The 18,465-nt window shown below is 37.7% G+C and overlaps 1 protein-coding gene across 1 annotated transcript in view; it reads right to left on the bottom strand.

The window, feature by feature from the left end:
* Window positions 1-18,465, bottom strand: part of PLCB1 (phospholipase C beta 1) — a 679,751-nt gene that overhangs the window by 656,123 nt on the left and 5,163 nt on the right. Inside the window, exon 2 of the mRNA XM_039224551.1 lies at window positions 8,340-8,417. Within this exon, the coding sequence (XP_039080482.1) occupies window positions 8,340-8,417 (78 nt within the window). The remainder of the gene's footprint in view (window positions 1-8,339; window positions 8,418-18,465) is intronic.

Here is an 18,465-nt window from a genome sequence, read left to right as displayed (position 1 = left end):
ATTTTTTCTTATGTTGCATCTACACAGCCTAGGCAATCATAGCATTTGGTTATTCTACACTAGCTAGAGTTTATTGAGGAAAAACTTTGGGCCTCAAGGCAGTGAAAAGAAGGTAGTGTTGAGAATAAATGGAGCTTAATCTGAAAGTAAGTTTGATGAGCGGAGACTCGTTCCTCGGCAATCAGACAGACCAATGACTAAATTACACTTGAAAACACTACAAGTTTAATCTCTAAGTATGGAGGAGGAGGAGCTGCCTGATGTCAATATAGCTGTGATAATCCTAAAGTGATTTTTATTAGGAAAAAAGACACAGACAGCCATGGTGGAGTCCAATTCTTCTTGTAAATAATACCTTTTTCCCTTATCCAAGACTTTAAATCATCTTAAAGCATATTCCATGAGATGCTTCAGATTCCCGAGGGTCCAAGAAACTTTCACCTATGATGGAGTATTTATTAGTGAATTATCCTCAGAGGAAAATTATTCTAAACAATAAATCCCTTCTTTTGCCTTCCATGGCTCTGTTCCCAAAACATTATGAAACACATAAATAAACATCTTGTGTGCCCAAACAGACCTAAGCTTCGATGCTTCAGATCAAAAGACTACAGCTAAGTCTAAACAGCAAACAAGTCACTAATGCCTTGAAGGAGAAAAAAATATATATTTAAAAATATACATAAATAGATGGTCACCTGGCTTTTGAAACAGCACATTTGTGGTCCTTAACAATTATTTAGAGACTAATTGCTTAGTCAGAGGCTAGTTGTTTATTATACCCCAATAATAAAAAGCCACCACAAATGACCTTGAGGGTGTTATGCTAAGTGAAATAAGCCATGGAAAGACAAATACTGCATAGTATCACTTACACACGAAATCTTAAAAAAAAAAAAAAAAGCCAAACTCTAAACTCCTAGAAACACTACAAAAGTGGATGCCGGTGCTGGTGGTGGCAGTGCTCAGCATAAGGAAGGAGGTTAAAGAAGATCAATAAGGTCTGAGGATATAATGTAAAACATGGTGACTGTAGTTGAATACGCTGTAGTATATAACTGTAATTTGCTAACAGATAGAACTTAACATTTTCCCACAAACAGAAAAATAAATAAATCTGTGAGGTAATGGATGTGTTAGTGAACTCCACGCGGGATCCTTTTACAATGTCTATGGATACCAAATCCCCAAGATGTACACTTTAGATATATTACAATTTTATCTGTCAGTAAATTATTGACTAATAACTCTACCCCATTAAAGCTGAAATTTTTAAAACTAAAATGAAATTTTAAAAATGAAATAAAAAAAAAAGACCCCACGAGGGATCATATATATATAATGCTAGGCATTATGTTAGGCACTTCACATATCAAACTTAACAACAATCCTAAGAAAGTAATACCTCATCTTACAGATGAAAAAATCGAGGCTTAGATTGTGAAGAAATTCACCCAAGGTCACTCTTAATATGAGGTAGAGCAAGAGCTTGAATCCACAACTGACTTTAGAGCTGATTTTCATAACTGTCTTCCTGCCTCCCAAATTAGGGCTGTTTTAAGAAAACTGCTTTGCTTAAAACAAAAGTATTCATCTAATAGTTTCAGTGCCTCTTACGAAGAAATCTTTTTAATGCCCTTAATTAGGGGGCATCTATATTAAGACATCAAGCATTAAGCATCTATATTAAGCAGTTCCTAGAGACGGATTCTAGTAAAATTAGCTTATTTTAGAGGTGATTCCAGGACAAATCGGGAATGAGGAATTGAGACAGGAAAGAAGGAAGGCCATAAAGGATGTGTTTGCATGCCAGTTACCACTGTGGATGTGGCTTAATCTGACCAAAGAATGCTGGGGGGGAAAAAAAACATAAAGCTTGCACCTTTGCCTTATAGCACCTGAGAGGTAAAGGAACCGTGGCATCTGCCTATCAGACTGCTTTGCTTGGGGTGGTTGTTAATTCTCAGGAAGTTCTGAGCAGCATCATGAGTAGCAAAGTGAGTACTAGTGATCAGAAAAAGCAAAAGAATACAAGCGCTGGCTCCTAGGGTCCAATATGTGGCTTCCAGAATTGTAAGGACTTAAGATATAGACTTCATGCTGCATCTACTCTATTAATCTCTTCAATAATGGTAACAGAATTCAGAAAAACTGAAGGAAAAGATTCAGTCCTTAGATGCTGCTGGACAGTTAGTGATGATGGTGATGACTGGTGTACTGCTCCAGGCCAAAGAACGATCCCAGCCCTCAGAAAGCAATCTTCACATGCATAGTGCTGTTTTCTAAAGCGATTCCAGGGGCGCCTGGGTGGCTCAGTCAGAAAAGTGTCTGACTTTGGCTCAGGGTATGATCTCACGGTGTGTGGGTTCGAGACCTTGTGGGGCTCATCCTGACAGCTAGCTCAGAGCCTATTTCAGATTCTGCCTCCCTCTCTCTCTGCCCCTCCCCCACTCATGTTCTGTCTCTGTCTCAAAAATAAATAAACTATAAAAAAATAAAAAAATAAAAAAAAATTTAAATAAAGTGATTTCAATTATTGTTTCAGGCTTAGGGGAAAGTTGCCAAATAAAATGAATAGAATTAATCTTTTTTAAATTGATAACCACATCATTTCACTCAATAGACTGAGTATCCTACCTCATATACGATACACAAGAAAGGTCAAAATTGGTGCTTCTGGAATATACTAAAGAAGTATGTCCCAAAGAAGAAACACCATGCTACATGATGATTAATGAAACAAGTGGTGCCTGGAGATTCTTTGAGGGAAGCCAGACTATGTTTTTACTAGGATATTCCTAGAGTTTCTTATGGAGGTCTATGGTTCATCATTTATAATATTTGTGAATGCTCATGCTGAAAAAATGTCATTGAAGCTTATGCAAATATTTAATTTCTGAACTTTGCTTTTGAACTCTGTGTAGCAATTTAAGATTACCATAAGAGAAGGCAGTCTATACTTCCCATTAAAAGAAACTTGACCATCACTCTGTACAAGGATTTAATGGCATCTCATGCAAAGTCACAGACAAGAAGAAAATGGCAGATGAAGCAGATGGTGGAGTCAATCGCTCCTGTCCTAAGTCCCTCAAAATGACTCAATCCGCAGGTATTAATTTATATCTATGAACTAGGGTCATGGGTAAACAGAAGGGGTTGCACTTATTAAATAAAGTAGAGGCGTCAGTACTAGGAACACAATGGGAACATCACCTCGGGTCAACCTGACACCTCAGCTCCCTCCTCCCACAACCTCCACACCCTGAACTACAAAAAAAAAAAAAAAAAACCACAGAAGAGAGGGTGCCATCATAACTGGCTCCAACCAGAACAGAGAACCACTAACACATAAGGCTGCCCATTTAAAGAAATTACATTTAGAGCCCCACCTCACACTAGTCCTCAAAATACATGACGTGACTGCTATGGCTTGAAAGTTTGCATCCTCCCCATCCTCTCCCCCAAATTCATACTTGGAACACATAATGTCCAAAGATGGGATTAGGACATGAGGCCTTTAGGAGGTGCTTAGGTCGTGAGAGCAGAGTCCTTGTGGATGTGATTAATGTATAAAAGAGTCTCCAGAGATCTCCCTACCCCCTTCCACCATGAGAGGATACAAAGAAAAGGCTCCAACCCAGAAGAGGGCCCTGACCTTGTACTCCAGCCTCCAGAACTGTGAGAAATAAATATCTATTGTTCATAAGCTACCTAGTCTGTGGTATTTTGTTATAGCAGCTTGAAGAGACTAAGATTAGAAACCTAAATTAATCATAATGATGGCCACAAGGATGAGGAATAAGAAAGTCATTAAGTAAAGTAAAAAGAAAAATAAGGAATGAAATGTGAATACATCAAAATTGAAAATGGCAAGTCATCCTTTGCCATGCATAAGTTAGACGTTAAGAAATTTAAAGACAAACCACAAACAGGAAGAAAGTATTTGCAACATCGATAACAGCTAGAGGATTACCACCTAGAGTATATAGAGCACCCTCAACAAGGGATATAAGCAAGGGGTACAAGATTCATGTAATAGAAAACAGGAACCATCCATAAATGCATAAAAATAGACATGTCTTACCAACAAGGCAGACACTGGCAAATCAAAACAGAGATACAACAGTTGCATCGATAAACGCAAATATAAATAAATGCAAAAATAAAATGTTTCTTAATAGTGCCGGTGAGGCCTGAGGAAACCGTTCCTCTCACACACCACTGACAGGGTTATAAAATGATGCAACTATTAACTAAAATTTAGGATATGTATAGCCTTTAATCAGCAACTGTAGTTCTGAAAATTTACCTCAGGGAACCCCTGACCCATATACCCAGAGAGGGCTACGCAGGCTGACTATTACTCTGTATTATAGGATGGTTCTCTGTAGCCCCAAATTAGAAACAAACACCCACAGTCGGTCAGTGAGAAATTATTATTAAATAAAATTCGGTAAGCCATTCCATGGGTTATGATAGAGCAAGTTAAAAGTTAGAGGTAGATACATATGCACTTACATGAAAAGTTCACTATGACACACTAATAAAGTAAAACCTAAGTTTGTGGAACAGTAAAAATGATATGATGGTATTTAGGATACAAACAAATAAATAAAACAAAATGAACTATTTCCATAGTTATGCATGTAAAATTCCTTCAGAGAGACAGGTAACGATACCATGAAACTGTCACCAGTGACCTTGAAGGGAACACTAAGATTAGGGTCAAAGATGGAGGGATTAAGGGCATTTATACTGCTTTACTCTCTTGTGCAAAGAACATATTTGTGTGTTACTCGCGAAACTAAAACTAAATAAAATCTGTAACAACAAAAAAGAGAAAGTCGTAGGAGTCCTTCATCTAAAATGTATCTTTTTCCTCCTATTCCTTTTTGATTTCATGTAATTAATGTGCTCCTCTCCCCTCTCCCTCCAAACTCCTGTTTTAGGGCTCCAAGGAGGAGTCTGCTGGGCTACACTGTACTTCTTGGATCTGAATTAGTAGTGACTAGTTTTATTTTTACACCAACCATGGCACAGAATCAGGGCATCGAGTTGCAAGGCAAAGGTCTACTCTGTTTTACCTTCTAGCAGAATAGGTTTGTATTAGCTCTTTATCATTGACTTCTTTTTTCTTCTTTAGCTTTTCCTCCAAAATTGTGATGCAGAAACTTCCTGTAGTTACATGGTTTTCATGGCTGATACTTCCTGTGTTGGTTCCTGGTCCCAATCTGGCATAGCTCCAAAGAAAAGCCATAGCCTAATGCCAGCAACCCCTTACATACTTCAACCATGGAGGACCCCCTTCTCACCCACAATTACAGATAAGCTCATTCTCTTCACCTAATATACACTGACATAAGAAAAACCACCATGCTTAAAACAGTCCCATTCATAAACGTGTGGTTGCTACTTGCCGCCAATAAGATGTACAGATCCAACAGTAAAGGAGAAAGTGATTAAAATAAATCCAGAGCTGGAACGAAAAATGAACATGTATCCCTTAAGATCATGATTATATGTATCTGCTTCCCCCAACCTCAAATATTCTTTCAATGTTTCACCAAAGCACATGTTTGCTACCTAAAAATGATTTACTACTAGCTTGGTTTGTTAACTCCTAAATCTATCATCTGTGCTGTCTGTCTTCTTTGCCACCCATCATTTCTATGATGAAAAATCAAAGGAGGAATTAGAGCCATTATCTCTGGGGGGTGGATTCAGTGGCTCAAAATCAGTGGCTCTGGTCTACAGTATAATGGATAGTAAGGTACAATGTATAATGTGGGATAGTATCATGTAGCCGCTACAGGAGAGAGGACATGGGTAAGACATGGAGTAAAATGTGAGAATTTTCCTCCAGTGCTATAAAAAGAAAGATCTTGTAACAAGAGCTTCTTTACCAAGAGCTTCTTAAAGCCACTCAGCTTGCCTCTGAGCAGACTAGACGACGCTTTGGCAGAGGCTTCGTGGACAAAGGAGAAATTAGGTAAGGAGAGGCCCAAAGGGAGAAGAGAGGTATATTATAATAAACACCAATGCAAGCTTCCAAGCCAATGGAAAACACAGTGTGTAAAATCAATGAATAAATGTACAAGTATTTTTTCTCTGAGACATCTCTGTAATACATGTGATAGATTCACATCACCAAGAGTCACTGTTAGAAAAAATATTTTAAAGAAAGTGGGCCTCTAAGTAACATCATGATTGCACCACTCAACCAGGTAGCATCAAATGATCTTATGCAAAAGCGGGGCCTAAAAGCTTGGCTTGCCATCCCTCATTTGAAAGCACCATCTTCTAGCATATATTTCCTCTAATATATCACTTACACCCGTCCATCTCCTAGAAGTGGATGTATCACTCCTTCTGGCTCCAATACCGGGCATAAAGCCAGAGGAAAATGACAAACTTGGAAGCAAGGAAAGTTTAATTTTTTTTCTTAAATCCTCTCATCTTTTGTATACTGATACATGATCATTGACTAAAAAATAAACCTCGTAAGTCTGATCTATGACGGAGAGATGACTTTGGTATTTAAAAAGTGAAAAATGAAATTTACTATCTTCTTAGGTAGAACTTTAAGATTCATATCCATGAGAGGAACAGTAATAAAGAGATAAAAGGAATTGCTGTCACATTATCTGTTTCAATTGGTCATAAACAGCATTACAAACAAGAGAAAATGGTTGTTGTAAAAAACTGAAATAAATTTTCCTACATCTGAAAATAGGAATAAGTCAAAATCCTGGGTTCTCAAAACAATAGAGATGCATCAAAGTACCTTCTGTCCTAAACCCTTTCTTTTTCTTAAGCAAAGAAATATTTATGATTGGTCTTAGAAGGGAGTTTAACTGAGTTGCCATGAATTATTAAAAAACCCCAAAATACCTTCTGTTGCTTTTATAGAAGCTTGATTTACAAGCTGAAAAATCAAACTGACAGTTAAGTCCCTTGTACAAATACCCAACCTTTAAAAATGCCCTAGGCATTATAAATATATCTTTCATGAATATAGCTGCAACAGTCCTAAAAATAGCTTTTAGGAGGAAAAAAAAAAAACTCTTTCAAGCCATTGTTTTATACATAACAGCAGGAAACCAAACAGAATGTCAAACCAAAAGTGATTAACACACCCAGTAATAAACATGAACATTAAATAGGAAATCTTACAAATGAAATACATTTTTTTGACATTAGCTTAGAGTCTATGGTTTAGCCCTGGATCTATGGCCAGAGATGATTCCAGGGAACCCATATGCAAAAAGTAATTCGAGGGCTACCAGGCTAAAATTCTCCTTTTAGATGAGTGTTAACAGGCACATTCAGGACTGGCCCTGGGAGCCAGATAATACCATCCAGCACCCTAAGAGCGTCCCCCAAGCCCCAACCTGACCCCAAATATGCCATTTCACATGGCCAGTTCCAGACCACTGCTCACAGGTGAAGTCGTGGTTGCTCCAAAGGCAGAAGGAAAGGCCGACAAATTCCTGTAACTTTGGCAACAGGAACCTAACTCAAGAATATGAAAAGACTAACAGCTCTTCACAATGTGGTACCAGGTATTTTGTTGGTTTTGATATGTATTTAGCACTCTCAATAAAGCTTACCCATGTCTCCAAATAACAGAGCTTTCGGGGTCACAATATTCTGTGTTCTGCGTCCTCACAGGTTCAAGTGCAGAACCACTATTTCCTGAAATAATAACTGCTTTCTATGAATATTTTTTCTGCCCATTAAACCCCAAATAAATCTTCTGATCTGCAGACATTCTTTTTAATAATTCAATAAGGAATTATCTCAATTGGCATCATAATAAATGAGATCCTAAACTCACAATATGGTAGATAAAAAGCTAATATGAAAAAAAAATTTTGGAATTTTATTCTTAATTTTCTAATGTGAGCAAATGATCAAGACCAAATTCCCACAGAGGCCAGGTGAACCCTTAATATGCAGCAAAGAGAAGGAAGAGAAAAGGAAAGCCAAACTTAGAGTCATGAGGGTCAAAAGTTGCTTTCTCATCATTTTTCTTTATTCTTTATGAGTAGAGCTGGAGGGGTACTTAAGTCACTAATACTGGCTAAGTTTCTTCTACAACAAATGTAATTCACATTCCCACATTCTTGTCCTGACAAAATGCCAATTGTTCTAGGATTCAGCATATCTAACACTTGGGGCTAGAGTCCTTGGAAAACCCTAAGACATTTCTAAGTAGAACCTTTAAATAAATTACAAAGGGCCATTCCCGAAATGGATACACTTGTGTAGGTAACTTAAGTACTTTGCAAAGTGGCAACCAACTGGAAAACGTAAGAAAGACATATTTCACTTTTTACCTTATTTTGATCTGTCCAGTAAAAGAAAAATCCCTGAGGGTCAGTCCTCAAAATAATTGGAGTGACAATAGTAGAGTCCTAGAAATATAAGAAAAAACACAAATATCAACATTTATCATTACAGAAAGTCCTACCCAGGAGTTATTTAACAAGAGTTGTTAAGAGTTTCTCAAGGGTCATCTATTATTAGTAAAAGTCTCAAAAAAATAGACATGGCATCCTCACTTCACAGCATTTTCATTACATAACTAAGCTTCTTTACTAATAATTAGAATATCTGTGCATTACTTATAAAAGGAAAGCCCAGTGATTTATTTATTAAGACAAATTGACATGTTTCCTATTAAAACTCTAATTTTCCAAATAATTTTATTATTAAACATCATTACATATTTTATATGATTAAAATTAATTAAAATCCATGCTTGAAGGTAATATTTTAAATTACATTTGTTCTATAAAATTATTACTAAAGAGAGAAAACATATTATTTGGGCATTGCTGTTTCCAAGGTAACAGTAAATAAGGCCATTTTCAGAAAAATATACACAAAATTATTGCAAATTTAATTTCATAAGATGAAATAAAACATCATAGACAAATAGTCTTTGGAGTTTGAAGCATGCACATTTTAAAGCAAAAACGGCATGCACTGTAATTATAATATTAAACATTTCTAAAATATGTGTTCTTTTCTTTTGGCAATTTTCAGAAAGGCATACCATCTGCACAAGAAAACACATGTCACTGGATATGGATTTTTATACTCAAATACTTAGGCCTTTGCAGGAATTACATTTTTTAAGGGAGACATAAATTACCTGTTTATTTCAACTTATTCATACACATTATAACTAAGGTATGGCATATCCTCTATCTGATCAAAGAGACTTATAATTAAAATTAGAAATTGCAGAAATAATTTTGTTTTCCTGATGGGAAGAGTAGATCAATGTTTTTAGTTTAGTTTTAGTAATAAGATAAGTCTTATTAGAAAGCTGGGTTCTGGGGCGCCTGGGTGGCTTAGTCGGTTAAGCGTCCGGCTTTCGCTTGGGTCATGATCTCGCGGTTCGTGGGTTCGAGCCCCGCGTCGGGCTCTGTGCTGACTGCCAGCTCAGAGCCTGGAGCCTGTTTCAGAGTCTGTGACTCCCTCTCTCTCTGACCTTCCCCTGCTCACGCTGTCTCTCTCTCTCTCTCCTAGAAATAAATAAAAAACATTTAAAAAAATTTTAAAAAAAAAAAAAAAAAAGAAAGCTGGGTTCTGAAGGCCATTCCCTTAGGGATGCCTGTACCTGCCCCCACCCCCACCCTGGGTACCTCATCTTACACAGCTACAACTAAAAAAAAAAGAGAGACCATAATAATACCTACTTCAGAGGGTGTCTGTGTGAATTAAATAGGATAATTTGGGTAAAGTACTTGGACCAAATGCTTGGCTCATCAAAACACTTTTTAGTATTAGTGGATTATGCTTAAAAACTGATTTATTAAAATAGCAAATGAAAGTTTATCATGGCATTTTTTTATTATGGTTTTATTATACCTCTAACATAAAACTTCCCATTTTTTAAGTTATAAAGTTCAGTGGCATTAAGTATATTCACACAGCTGTGCAGCCATTACCACCATCCATTTCCAGAACTTTTTCATCTTCCCAACTGAAATTCCACACTCATTAAACACTAACTCCGCATTCCCGCTTCCCCAAGCCCCTGCAGTCACTACCTACTTTCTGTCTCTATGAATCTGACTACTCTTGATGCCTCACATAAATAGAATCATACAATATTTATTATCATTTTATCACCGGTTTATTTTGTGACTGACATAATATATTTAAAGTTTCATCCATGTTGTAGCAGATGTCAGAATTCCCTTCCTTTGTAAGGCTAATATTCCATTGTATGCATACATCACATTTTTATTCATTCACCCATCTGTCAGTGGACACTTGAGTTTTTCCCACCTTTTCACTATTGCAAATAATGCTGCTATGAACACAGATTCACAAATTCAACGGTTTCATACCCAGAATGATCATACAATAGTTCTGTGTTTAAGTTTTTAAGGTCCTGCCCTTCTGTTTTATCCTGAAATTTTTAATGTTTGTTCTTTTTTTAAAAATGTTTTAATGTTTATTTATTTTTGAGACAGAGAAACAGAATGCGAGTGGGGAAGGGGCTGAGTGAGAGGAAGACACAGAACCTGAAGCAGGCTCCAGGCTCGGTGCTGTCAGCACAGAGCCCGGCTCAGACTTACGAACTGCAAGATGATGACCTGAGCCGAAGTCAGAAGCTTAACCAAATGAGCCACCCAGGCGACCTTTTTAAGATTTTTTCTTAACATGCAGTTTGAAAAATATCTTTTACAAAGATGGTGAAGCACAGAACTTCGGCTGGAACTTCAAATTTTCAAAATTACTTTTAAATGTAAAAAAAATTTTTTTGAAAACCAATTTAATACAATAATGAAAGAACAATTTTTAAAATAGTTTAAGCTTCACCTATGAGATTATATGCATAAACATTCAGAACAATATTTGCAATAAATCACAACAGTATTTTCTAAGTGCTGTCTCAATGCCCATCATCCTCTAGAGTCAGGCAAAATGAAACTTTTTGACAGCCTGCACACAGCATACCCCCCCCACTTCCGGTGAGTCTGGAATTAGCCTGTAGATTTAACATATCATCCTCAGATCAGTTCCTTTTCTTATCAGAGTGTCTGACAAGAGCATCTGACAAGATTCTAATTGAAATCTTTCTGACAATTCACTGCAAGGGTTGTAGACAATCAAATATTTAAAGTCAGCAGGGTAAATCTGCTCAAATTTATATTTTAGAACACTGTACTAGGCTGCCTCATTTGCTTCTGATACTGCGATTTCTAGCTTATTCCTTCTTCTCCTTCAAAATTAAAGCTCCTTTGTTAAATATTTTCTTGACGTCACTCTTCCGGCCACAGTTCCTCTGTTAAATGATCATTTATCTCTGCTACCTGCCTGCTTCCTCCATAATCACTCCTAACATTCCAAGATCAGCTGGAACTTGGCATTCTTGCCATCCAAGGCAGGATTTGACCCAGAAATACACGAATATCCATTTTCAATTCCACCTGCTTTTTTCCCACCTCCCACATAGCTGAAAGTGTCTATATTCTCCCCATACCAAAGTAGCCACTCAACCCAGATCACAAGTACTCTTAATTGTCAGAACATATGCTCTCCTTTGAAGTTTGAAAAATATGGTCATCCTTCATTTTCAAGGGAACTGCAGATGGATTGTAACTCTTGCAGCATTTTACTGCAGAAAAATGGAGACAACTCTTAGACTGTCTACTTATTTCTCTCCATCAACATCCATAAGACACATATTCCATTTCAGATGGTGGTTTTCAAACTTTTGGGTGCACCAGATATTACTAAATGACACAGATTGTTGGAACACTTCCCCAGAGTTTCTCATTTGATAGATCTGGGCTGGAGTCTGTAAATGTGCATTTCTAATAAGACCTTAGTGCTGCTGCTGCTGCTGGCCTGGGGACCACACTTTGAGACCCAATGACATAGGCCTACACACGGTGAGGCTTCGGGTAAGGAACACAATGATGTAAAGGCACCAGCGAGCTTAAAATGTACACAAACCTGTGTCTTGTAAGTATATTGCTTCTAACTAAGAATACTGTGGCTAGTTCAATGGAGATGTACTGTACAATTCCAAAGACAAGGAATGAAAACAAGAATATAAAATAGTTCATTAATAATTTTTAATATTGATTATATAATGAAAACAATATATTGGGTTAAATAAACTATACTGTTAGCATTAATTCCACCTGTTTCTTTTACTTGTTTCACTATGGCTATTAGAAAATCATAAATTTCCTAAATGGCTTAAATTATATTTCTACGGGGTAGTACAGCTCTAAATCTTTATGGAGGAAAAAACGTTTCTTGTTAATAGGGAAAACGTTTTTCACAAAGCAAAGCACATTTGGTCAGATAATTCCATTTATAAGTTTTGTGTTTTTTCCATATATGCAGCAACCATCCAGTTTTAATGTTAATTCTTCAAATATCTGCATAGAGCCATTATGTGGCCACCCTCTGACACTACATACTTTGCCAGGTTGAGGTTCATTGTGGGCTGAATTGTGCCCCCCACAAGAAACGAATATGTTGAAGTCCTAACCCAAGCACCTGAAAATAACTGTCACTTCATTTGGAGACAGTGTGTACAGAGGTGATTACATTAAAAGGAGTTCACAAGGGTGGCCCTAGTCCAATAAGACTGGTGTCCTTATAGAAAGAGGAAATTTGTACACAGACATGTACAGAGAGAAGATGATGTAGAAACACAGGAGAAGACGGCCATCCACCATCCAGAACATAGGACCGAACAGATACTTTCTACATGGGCCCCAAGGAAGGGACCAGTTCTGTCAACATCTTGATCTTAGAGTTGTAGCCTCCAAATTGTGAAAATATACATTTCTGTTGTTTAAGGCCCCCTTCTGTTGTACTTTGTCATGGCAGACCAAGAAGGCCAGTGCAAAGAATAACCTTAAACCTTAAGGCAAATGTCAAGGACCAGTCCACAGACCCACAGCATATTCCTTATTACCATTAGCAGAAAGAAAGTCTATTGGCCAACATTGGCCACAATTCTTGCTCCACGGCAATTCTATGTTTTTATGCTGTTATGAGAGAACACATATGAATAAAGGCATGGATTTCTAAATTAATCAATATGACAGAGTCAACAAGGAAAATGACAAGGTCTATGTTCCACAGAGTGTGCCCAAGACCTGCATCAGGAAAAAGTAGAGCCAATGACGGCAAATAATATACATTGTAGGTGAAACAGTTGTGTAAGGGAAAAAGAATTCTAAGGGTCACAGAAAAGCAGATGTGATCCCATCAAACATCAGCCAACGCAGCCCTAACTATGCAAACAACAAATAAAAATAAAACAATAGAAATGCTACGGTGCTGACTTAGGATCAGGGAGGTAAAACATGTACATGTGCCAGCATTGATGAGAATTTTCTTCTAGGGGTCTATCCAGTGTAAAATTTCCCCCAAATAAAGGAAAGCAAAGGAGGTAACAGGGTCCAGAAAAGAAGATGCAAAACAATAGAGAGAAGCACCATTTCAGTATTTGCATTTCACTGATAGGTATAAAAATGTCTCTTAACACAATACAGGGTAAGGTTGGAAGCATATTTCTTCAAATATCACACAAGTGAACTTAAGACACTGTAGTACAGCTTCGAACAAGAGCCCAGATTCCCAGTCATCCAAGGTGCTCACTGCTTAGTGGGGACACCAGATAAAGAAACTGACCATTTTAGTAAGATATAGCTCTGGTGGGTATAAAGTGGCAACTCACCATGGTTTCAATTTGCATTTCCCTATGACTAATGACTAATGATGTTGAACATCTTCTCATATGCTTACTGGCCACCTATGCATGTGGCGCGTGTGCACGCACGTGCACGTGCCCTAGCACATGCAGCAATTTGATACTTTTTTAAATCGGCTAGGATTGAAATCAGTGGTTTGAATGTGTATCAGTGGTTCAGGACTAGGGCCATTTTGCAATGTCCAGAGATAATTTTGTTTGTCACCCTGGGGCTTTTGCTACTGACATCTAGTGGGTAAAGGCCAGGAATAGTGGAAAACATCCTACAAAGCACAGGCTAGCCCCCTACAGGAAAGAATTACCTAGCCTCAAATGTCAATAGCATTGAGTTGAAAAACACAGCTTTAATGTCTTCCCATTGACTTTATGATAAAATCTTGCCATGGCCTAAGCAGGCCATCCTGCCAGCATTACCTGAGCGACAAGCTCCCAACCTGCTTATTTTGCTATGTCCTTCAGAGGACATCCTTTGATCCTTGGAATGCCCCATGTGCTGTTCCCTTGGCCTGACACACACCACCCTCCTCTTGTTGGCCTAAGTCCTACGTATAACCCAGGGCTTTCCATAAATAGAATGCCTTCAGGGAAACCGTCCACATTTCTTATGCTCACATGTACTTCTGTACCTTTTTCTATAGCACTGACCACCATTCTAATGAAATAATTATACTTCTATTTCATTAGCATCCCTCTCCCCTAATAAAATACAAAGTCCATGAGGGCAGGAACCAAACCATTTATCATCAGAACTCTGTAACACTGACAAGATGTCAAGATGTCTAGCTTATAAGAGGCATCAATACTTATGTTCATTATGAATACTGAACGGGCAGATGGAAAAGAAGCAAGGTAAATCCTGAAAAGTATCAGTTGGGGGTTGACACCTCGAAAGTTGCCAGTATTAGCCTTGACAAGAGAAATTTCAAAGCAGTGGTAAAGGCAGAAAAAAGACTTTGGGGGATTTTGTTGTGACGAGAGAAGAGAAATCAGAGGGGATGAAAACTACATGTGGAAGTCTGGAGAACATTGTGCCGGAGTCTACGTTGGAATTTCTGTGACTTAAAGGCATATATTGATATGTTCTTAAAGGAGCTTTGGCAGAGGGAAAATGTTCACAGATATTATCAAAGGGGAACTAATAATAAAGTCAGCATCCAGAGAAACTGGGCAACATGGACTCCAGAACACAGAGAAGGTGTGCTTCCCCAGGGACCAGAGGGAAGGTGGGAGAGTGTAGGTGGCCCCAGTAATTAAATGAAGAGTGGGGAAGGAAGGAAGTCATTGTGAATCATTACCATAATAAAGATAATGTTTTCACAACTATCAGTCTTGATCTGTCACTTCCAACACATCTGAATTTCTTTAAGGAATATATTCACAACAATACCTGGGTACTTATGTGAGCATCTTTTTTTTAGAAAACAGAAGCCACTGGTAACATTCAGAAGATGGGATGCAAATACATTAAGCATCAATTTTCAACCAATATTGAACTGCAATTTAGTACACACTCAACCTTAATTGGCCCTGTAAGAGCATCAGTTCTGTATTGACAATATACATTTCGCTTGTCCCACTCACATTGAGAAGGACTCACTCTTGATATTGAACTCCAAAGGCAGCATGATAGCAAAACTCCATTTTATTCAAATATAATATTGAAGGAGCAAACTACATGGGATATAGATATTTATGCACATAAGGACTAAAAATCATGAAATCCTCGAACCATAAAAGACAAATCAGGTAGGGGTTAGTGAAGGAAACAGAAACCTCTCTGGAAATTTTGAATATAAAAGGATTTATTAACAGGTAATTTGACAGAATTACAAGGATTGGTGAAGTGGGCTTCAGGCTGGACCTCCACAAGTGACCCCAGAACACCACAGCACTGACCCTTGAGAAGACCTATTGACGTCAGCACTTTCAGAAAGGTAAGAATCAGGAAGGAACTCCTGGAATCAAAAACCTAACAGCTTAGCTGAAGGCAAAGGACAAGTAATCTGAGAACAGCAAGCATCTCATTATAGCCAAGGCCCTGGACATCAGCCACTGAAGAACAGGTACAGAAGGTAATGCTTCTTCCTTCAACAGCTCACATATCTATGGAAACAACCCCAAGAATGCAGAAAGGTGGTCTCTTTCACATCTCTGCCCTCCAAATCTCATATGAGTGCTCCTCATACTGCTGGAACTTAAACTACAGGCAGAATATTAGACGTTTCCACACAGTAAATGTAGCTTTGGATTTCCAGATTCTGCATTTTTAAAAAATCCACTAAGAGGATGTGAAAATTGATGCTAAGTGAGACTGAACCACATCTGAGACAGATCACCTGAGAATGCATCATGGTTAGCATCTTTATTTATTTATTTATTTATTTATTTATTTATTTATTTTAGTCTATGAGCCCACTCACTGACTTGTTCTGTGGTCTTCCATCTCTTTTTTGAGTCAATATGGCCTCTTCTATAAAATGAATCAAATTAACTTTCCCTTAATTTATAAACAAGTGTTAAAGGAAATTTGATTTTTAACAGGAAAAAAAAATCTCTTAATTTTTAAATATCAATGTTATAGATTGATATCCACCATGACTTATTCAGATAAAGGTATTTCTCTTTGCAAACTAATCCATTTTCCCTGAACTTGCTCAAAAAACTTTAATGCAATAAAAGAAACAAAATATGAAGCAAATAACATGAACTGAAAAAGCAGATATAGGATGCTTTTTTATGTTTTAATACTAAGCGTCTTCTTATTTTATATAATAGTCTGTTTCTCCATTTACAATAATCTACTTTCTTGACAAATGTACAGATTTAGTGAACATCAGTGAAGACATACCCAAGTATTTGTTCAGAAAAGAAATTAAAGTTAAGATTTTCCAAAGTTGAAATTAATATGTGAAGAAGATAATAAAATCAAGCATCAGATCAGAGGGGTATCAGAAGAACTCGTAAAGAATCTAGTGTTCTTTTCGTGATATTTCAGTTAGTTTTTTACAGAAATTGATGGCGTCCTTAGGAACTCATATGTAACTGATCTTAGAAACATGTCTCCAGGGGCACCTGAGTGGCTCAATAGGTGGAGTGTCTGACTCGATTTCAGCTCAGGTCGTGAACCCTGACCTCCGCACTGAGCCTGGAGTCTGCTTAGGATTCTCTCTCTCACCCTCTGCCTTTCTCCCCAGCTCTTTCTCTCTCTCTCTCTAAAATAATAAAAACCTTAAAAAAGAAATATACCTCCAGTTCCTTTTCCTGCTGATGCACAGGGACACATGGCTTAGAGTGGGGCATCAGACATTGCACAGACGGAGAAAGGGAAGCATTATGAAATGTGAGCAGATGGAATTTATGACATGATCTGAAAAGGCTGCATGAACCTAATATTAGCTTGGGTAACAAGAAAAGCAACATTTTCAGTCATCAAGGATGTGTTATTTAGGTGAGACCTATAGCATTAGTCAACAACTTGCAATCAATCCTATTCCATTTTGCTGGCACTTCTTGTTCATGATAACAAGAAACAATCCTGATAGAGAAATGTTTAACCACAGGTCACCAAGTTCGACATAAAAAAGGAAAATGTTCCTGTCCCATTTAAACACCATTGCAGGTAAATATAATTTGAAGCTATTTATTGATAGGCTGAACTTTCAAGGGAAGTATTCGAGATATGCTAATAGCCAGAGCAAATTATCCTAATGCACTACAGGTAGGAATATCAAAGTCAGGCAAGATAAGAGAAAAAAATCTAGAAGAGAAGGATAGATTCCACAAACAGTACTCCATGGTCTGCTTTCCTATGCCAATAACAGCCTGTAGGCGTTGCATTTCCTTGCTAAATTACCAGAGTTTTGTTTAACCGTTTCCTCCTTTGGGGCATTTACACCTGCTCCACTTCCCAGACTTCACCTTAGGACAGATAAGGACCTACTCAAGTGCCATCTAAACAGAAGGTAAGTCATTTTTGTTGTTATTATTCAAGAGGGTTCATTCCGCAGTAATAAAAAAAAAAATGCTTAAGGCTGAAGAGGGTTTGTTTTGTTTTCACTGAAAATTAAAAAATCGTTTTTTAGATCAAAAACAGGCAAAAACCAACCAGGCTGATTGTTACCCCTGGGAGGAGGTGTAGGGACTAGAAGGTACCACCTGGAGAGGACAGTGCTGTTCTTGATCCGGTGCTGCGTACTGGGTAGTGTTTATTTTGTGAAAATAGATCCAGCCAGACCGAAGATTTTTCTGTTTTATGGTATGCATGTTACACTCTGATAAAAAGCTTAAAGTAGATTTATTGGGCTAGATTTGGGAAAGTTAATACTTTTAGGTTTAGAGTAATTAGTGTCAGTGAGAAATTCACAAACGCTCTTTGGACATTAAAAATGGACATATTCTGGGATACATATGTGGCCTTTTAGAGAGCACCTGCCAGCTTTTCAGTCTAAAAGCTGCCTCTCCCTCTGTGGGGGCCCCATCCGGATCCACCACCTACCGGCCAGAGCTGTTTCTTCTCTATTTCCCTTAACCTTTCCAGAGTGAGTGCTGTTGTATGCCCATCTCAAAAGCCATTTCTCTCTACTCCCTCATTAATCTGGTCAGTGCCCTCCATCGTTCTGCTGCCATCATTTTGGAAACTATAACTGCAGATTCTACATAATGCAAATATTCTAACCAAGCTTTTGTGTAGGGTGCTGGGATAT

Source organism: Hyaena hyaena, unplaced genomic scaffold, assembly GCF_003009895.1.
Source record: "Hyaena hyaena isolate Hyena2069 unplaced genomic scaffold, ASM300989v1 scaffold_16, whole genome shotgun sequence".
NCBI lineage: Eukaryota > Metazoa > Chordata > Mammalia > Carnivora > Hyaenidae > Hyaena > Hyaena hyaena.
Note: the sequence above shows the minus strand (reverse complement) of the source record. Positions and strands in the feature narration are given on the sequence as shown.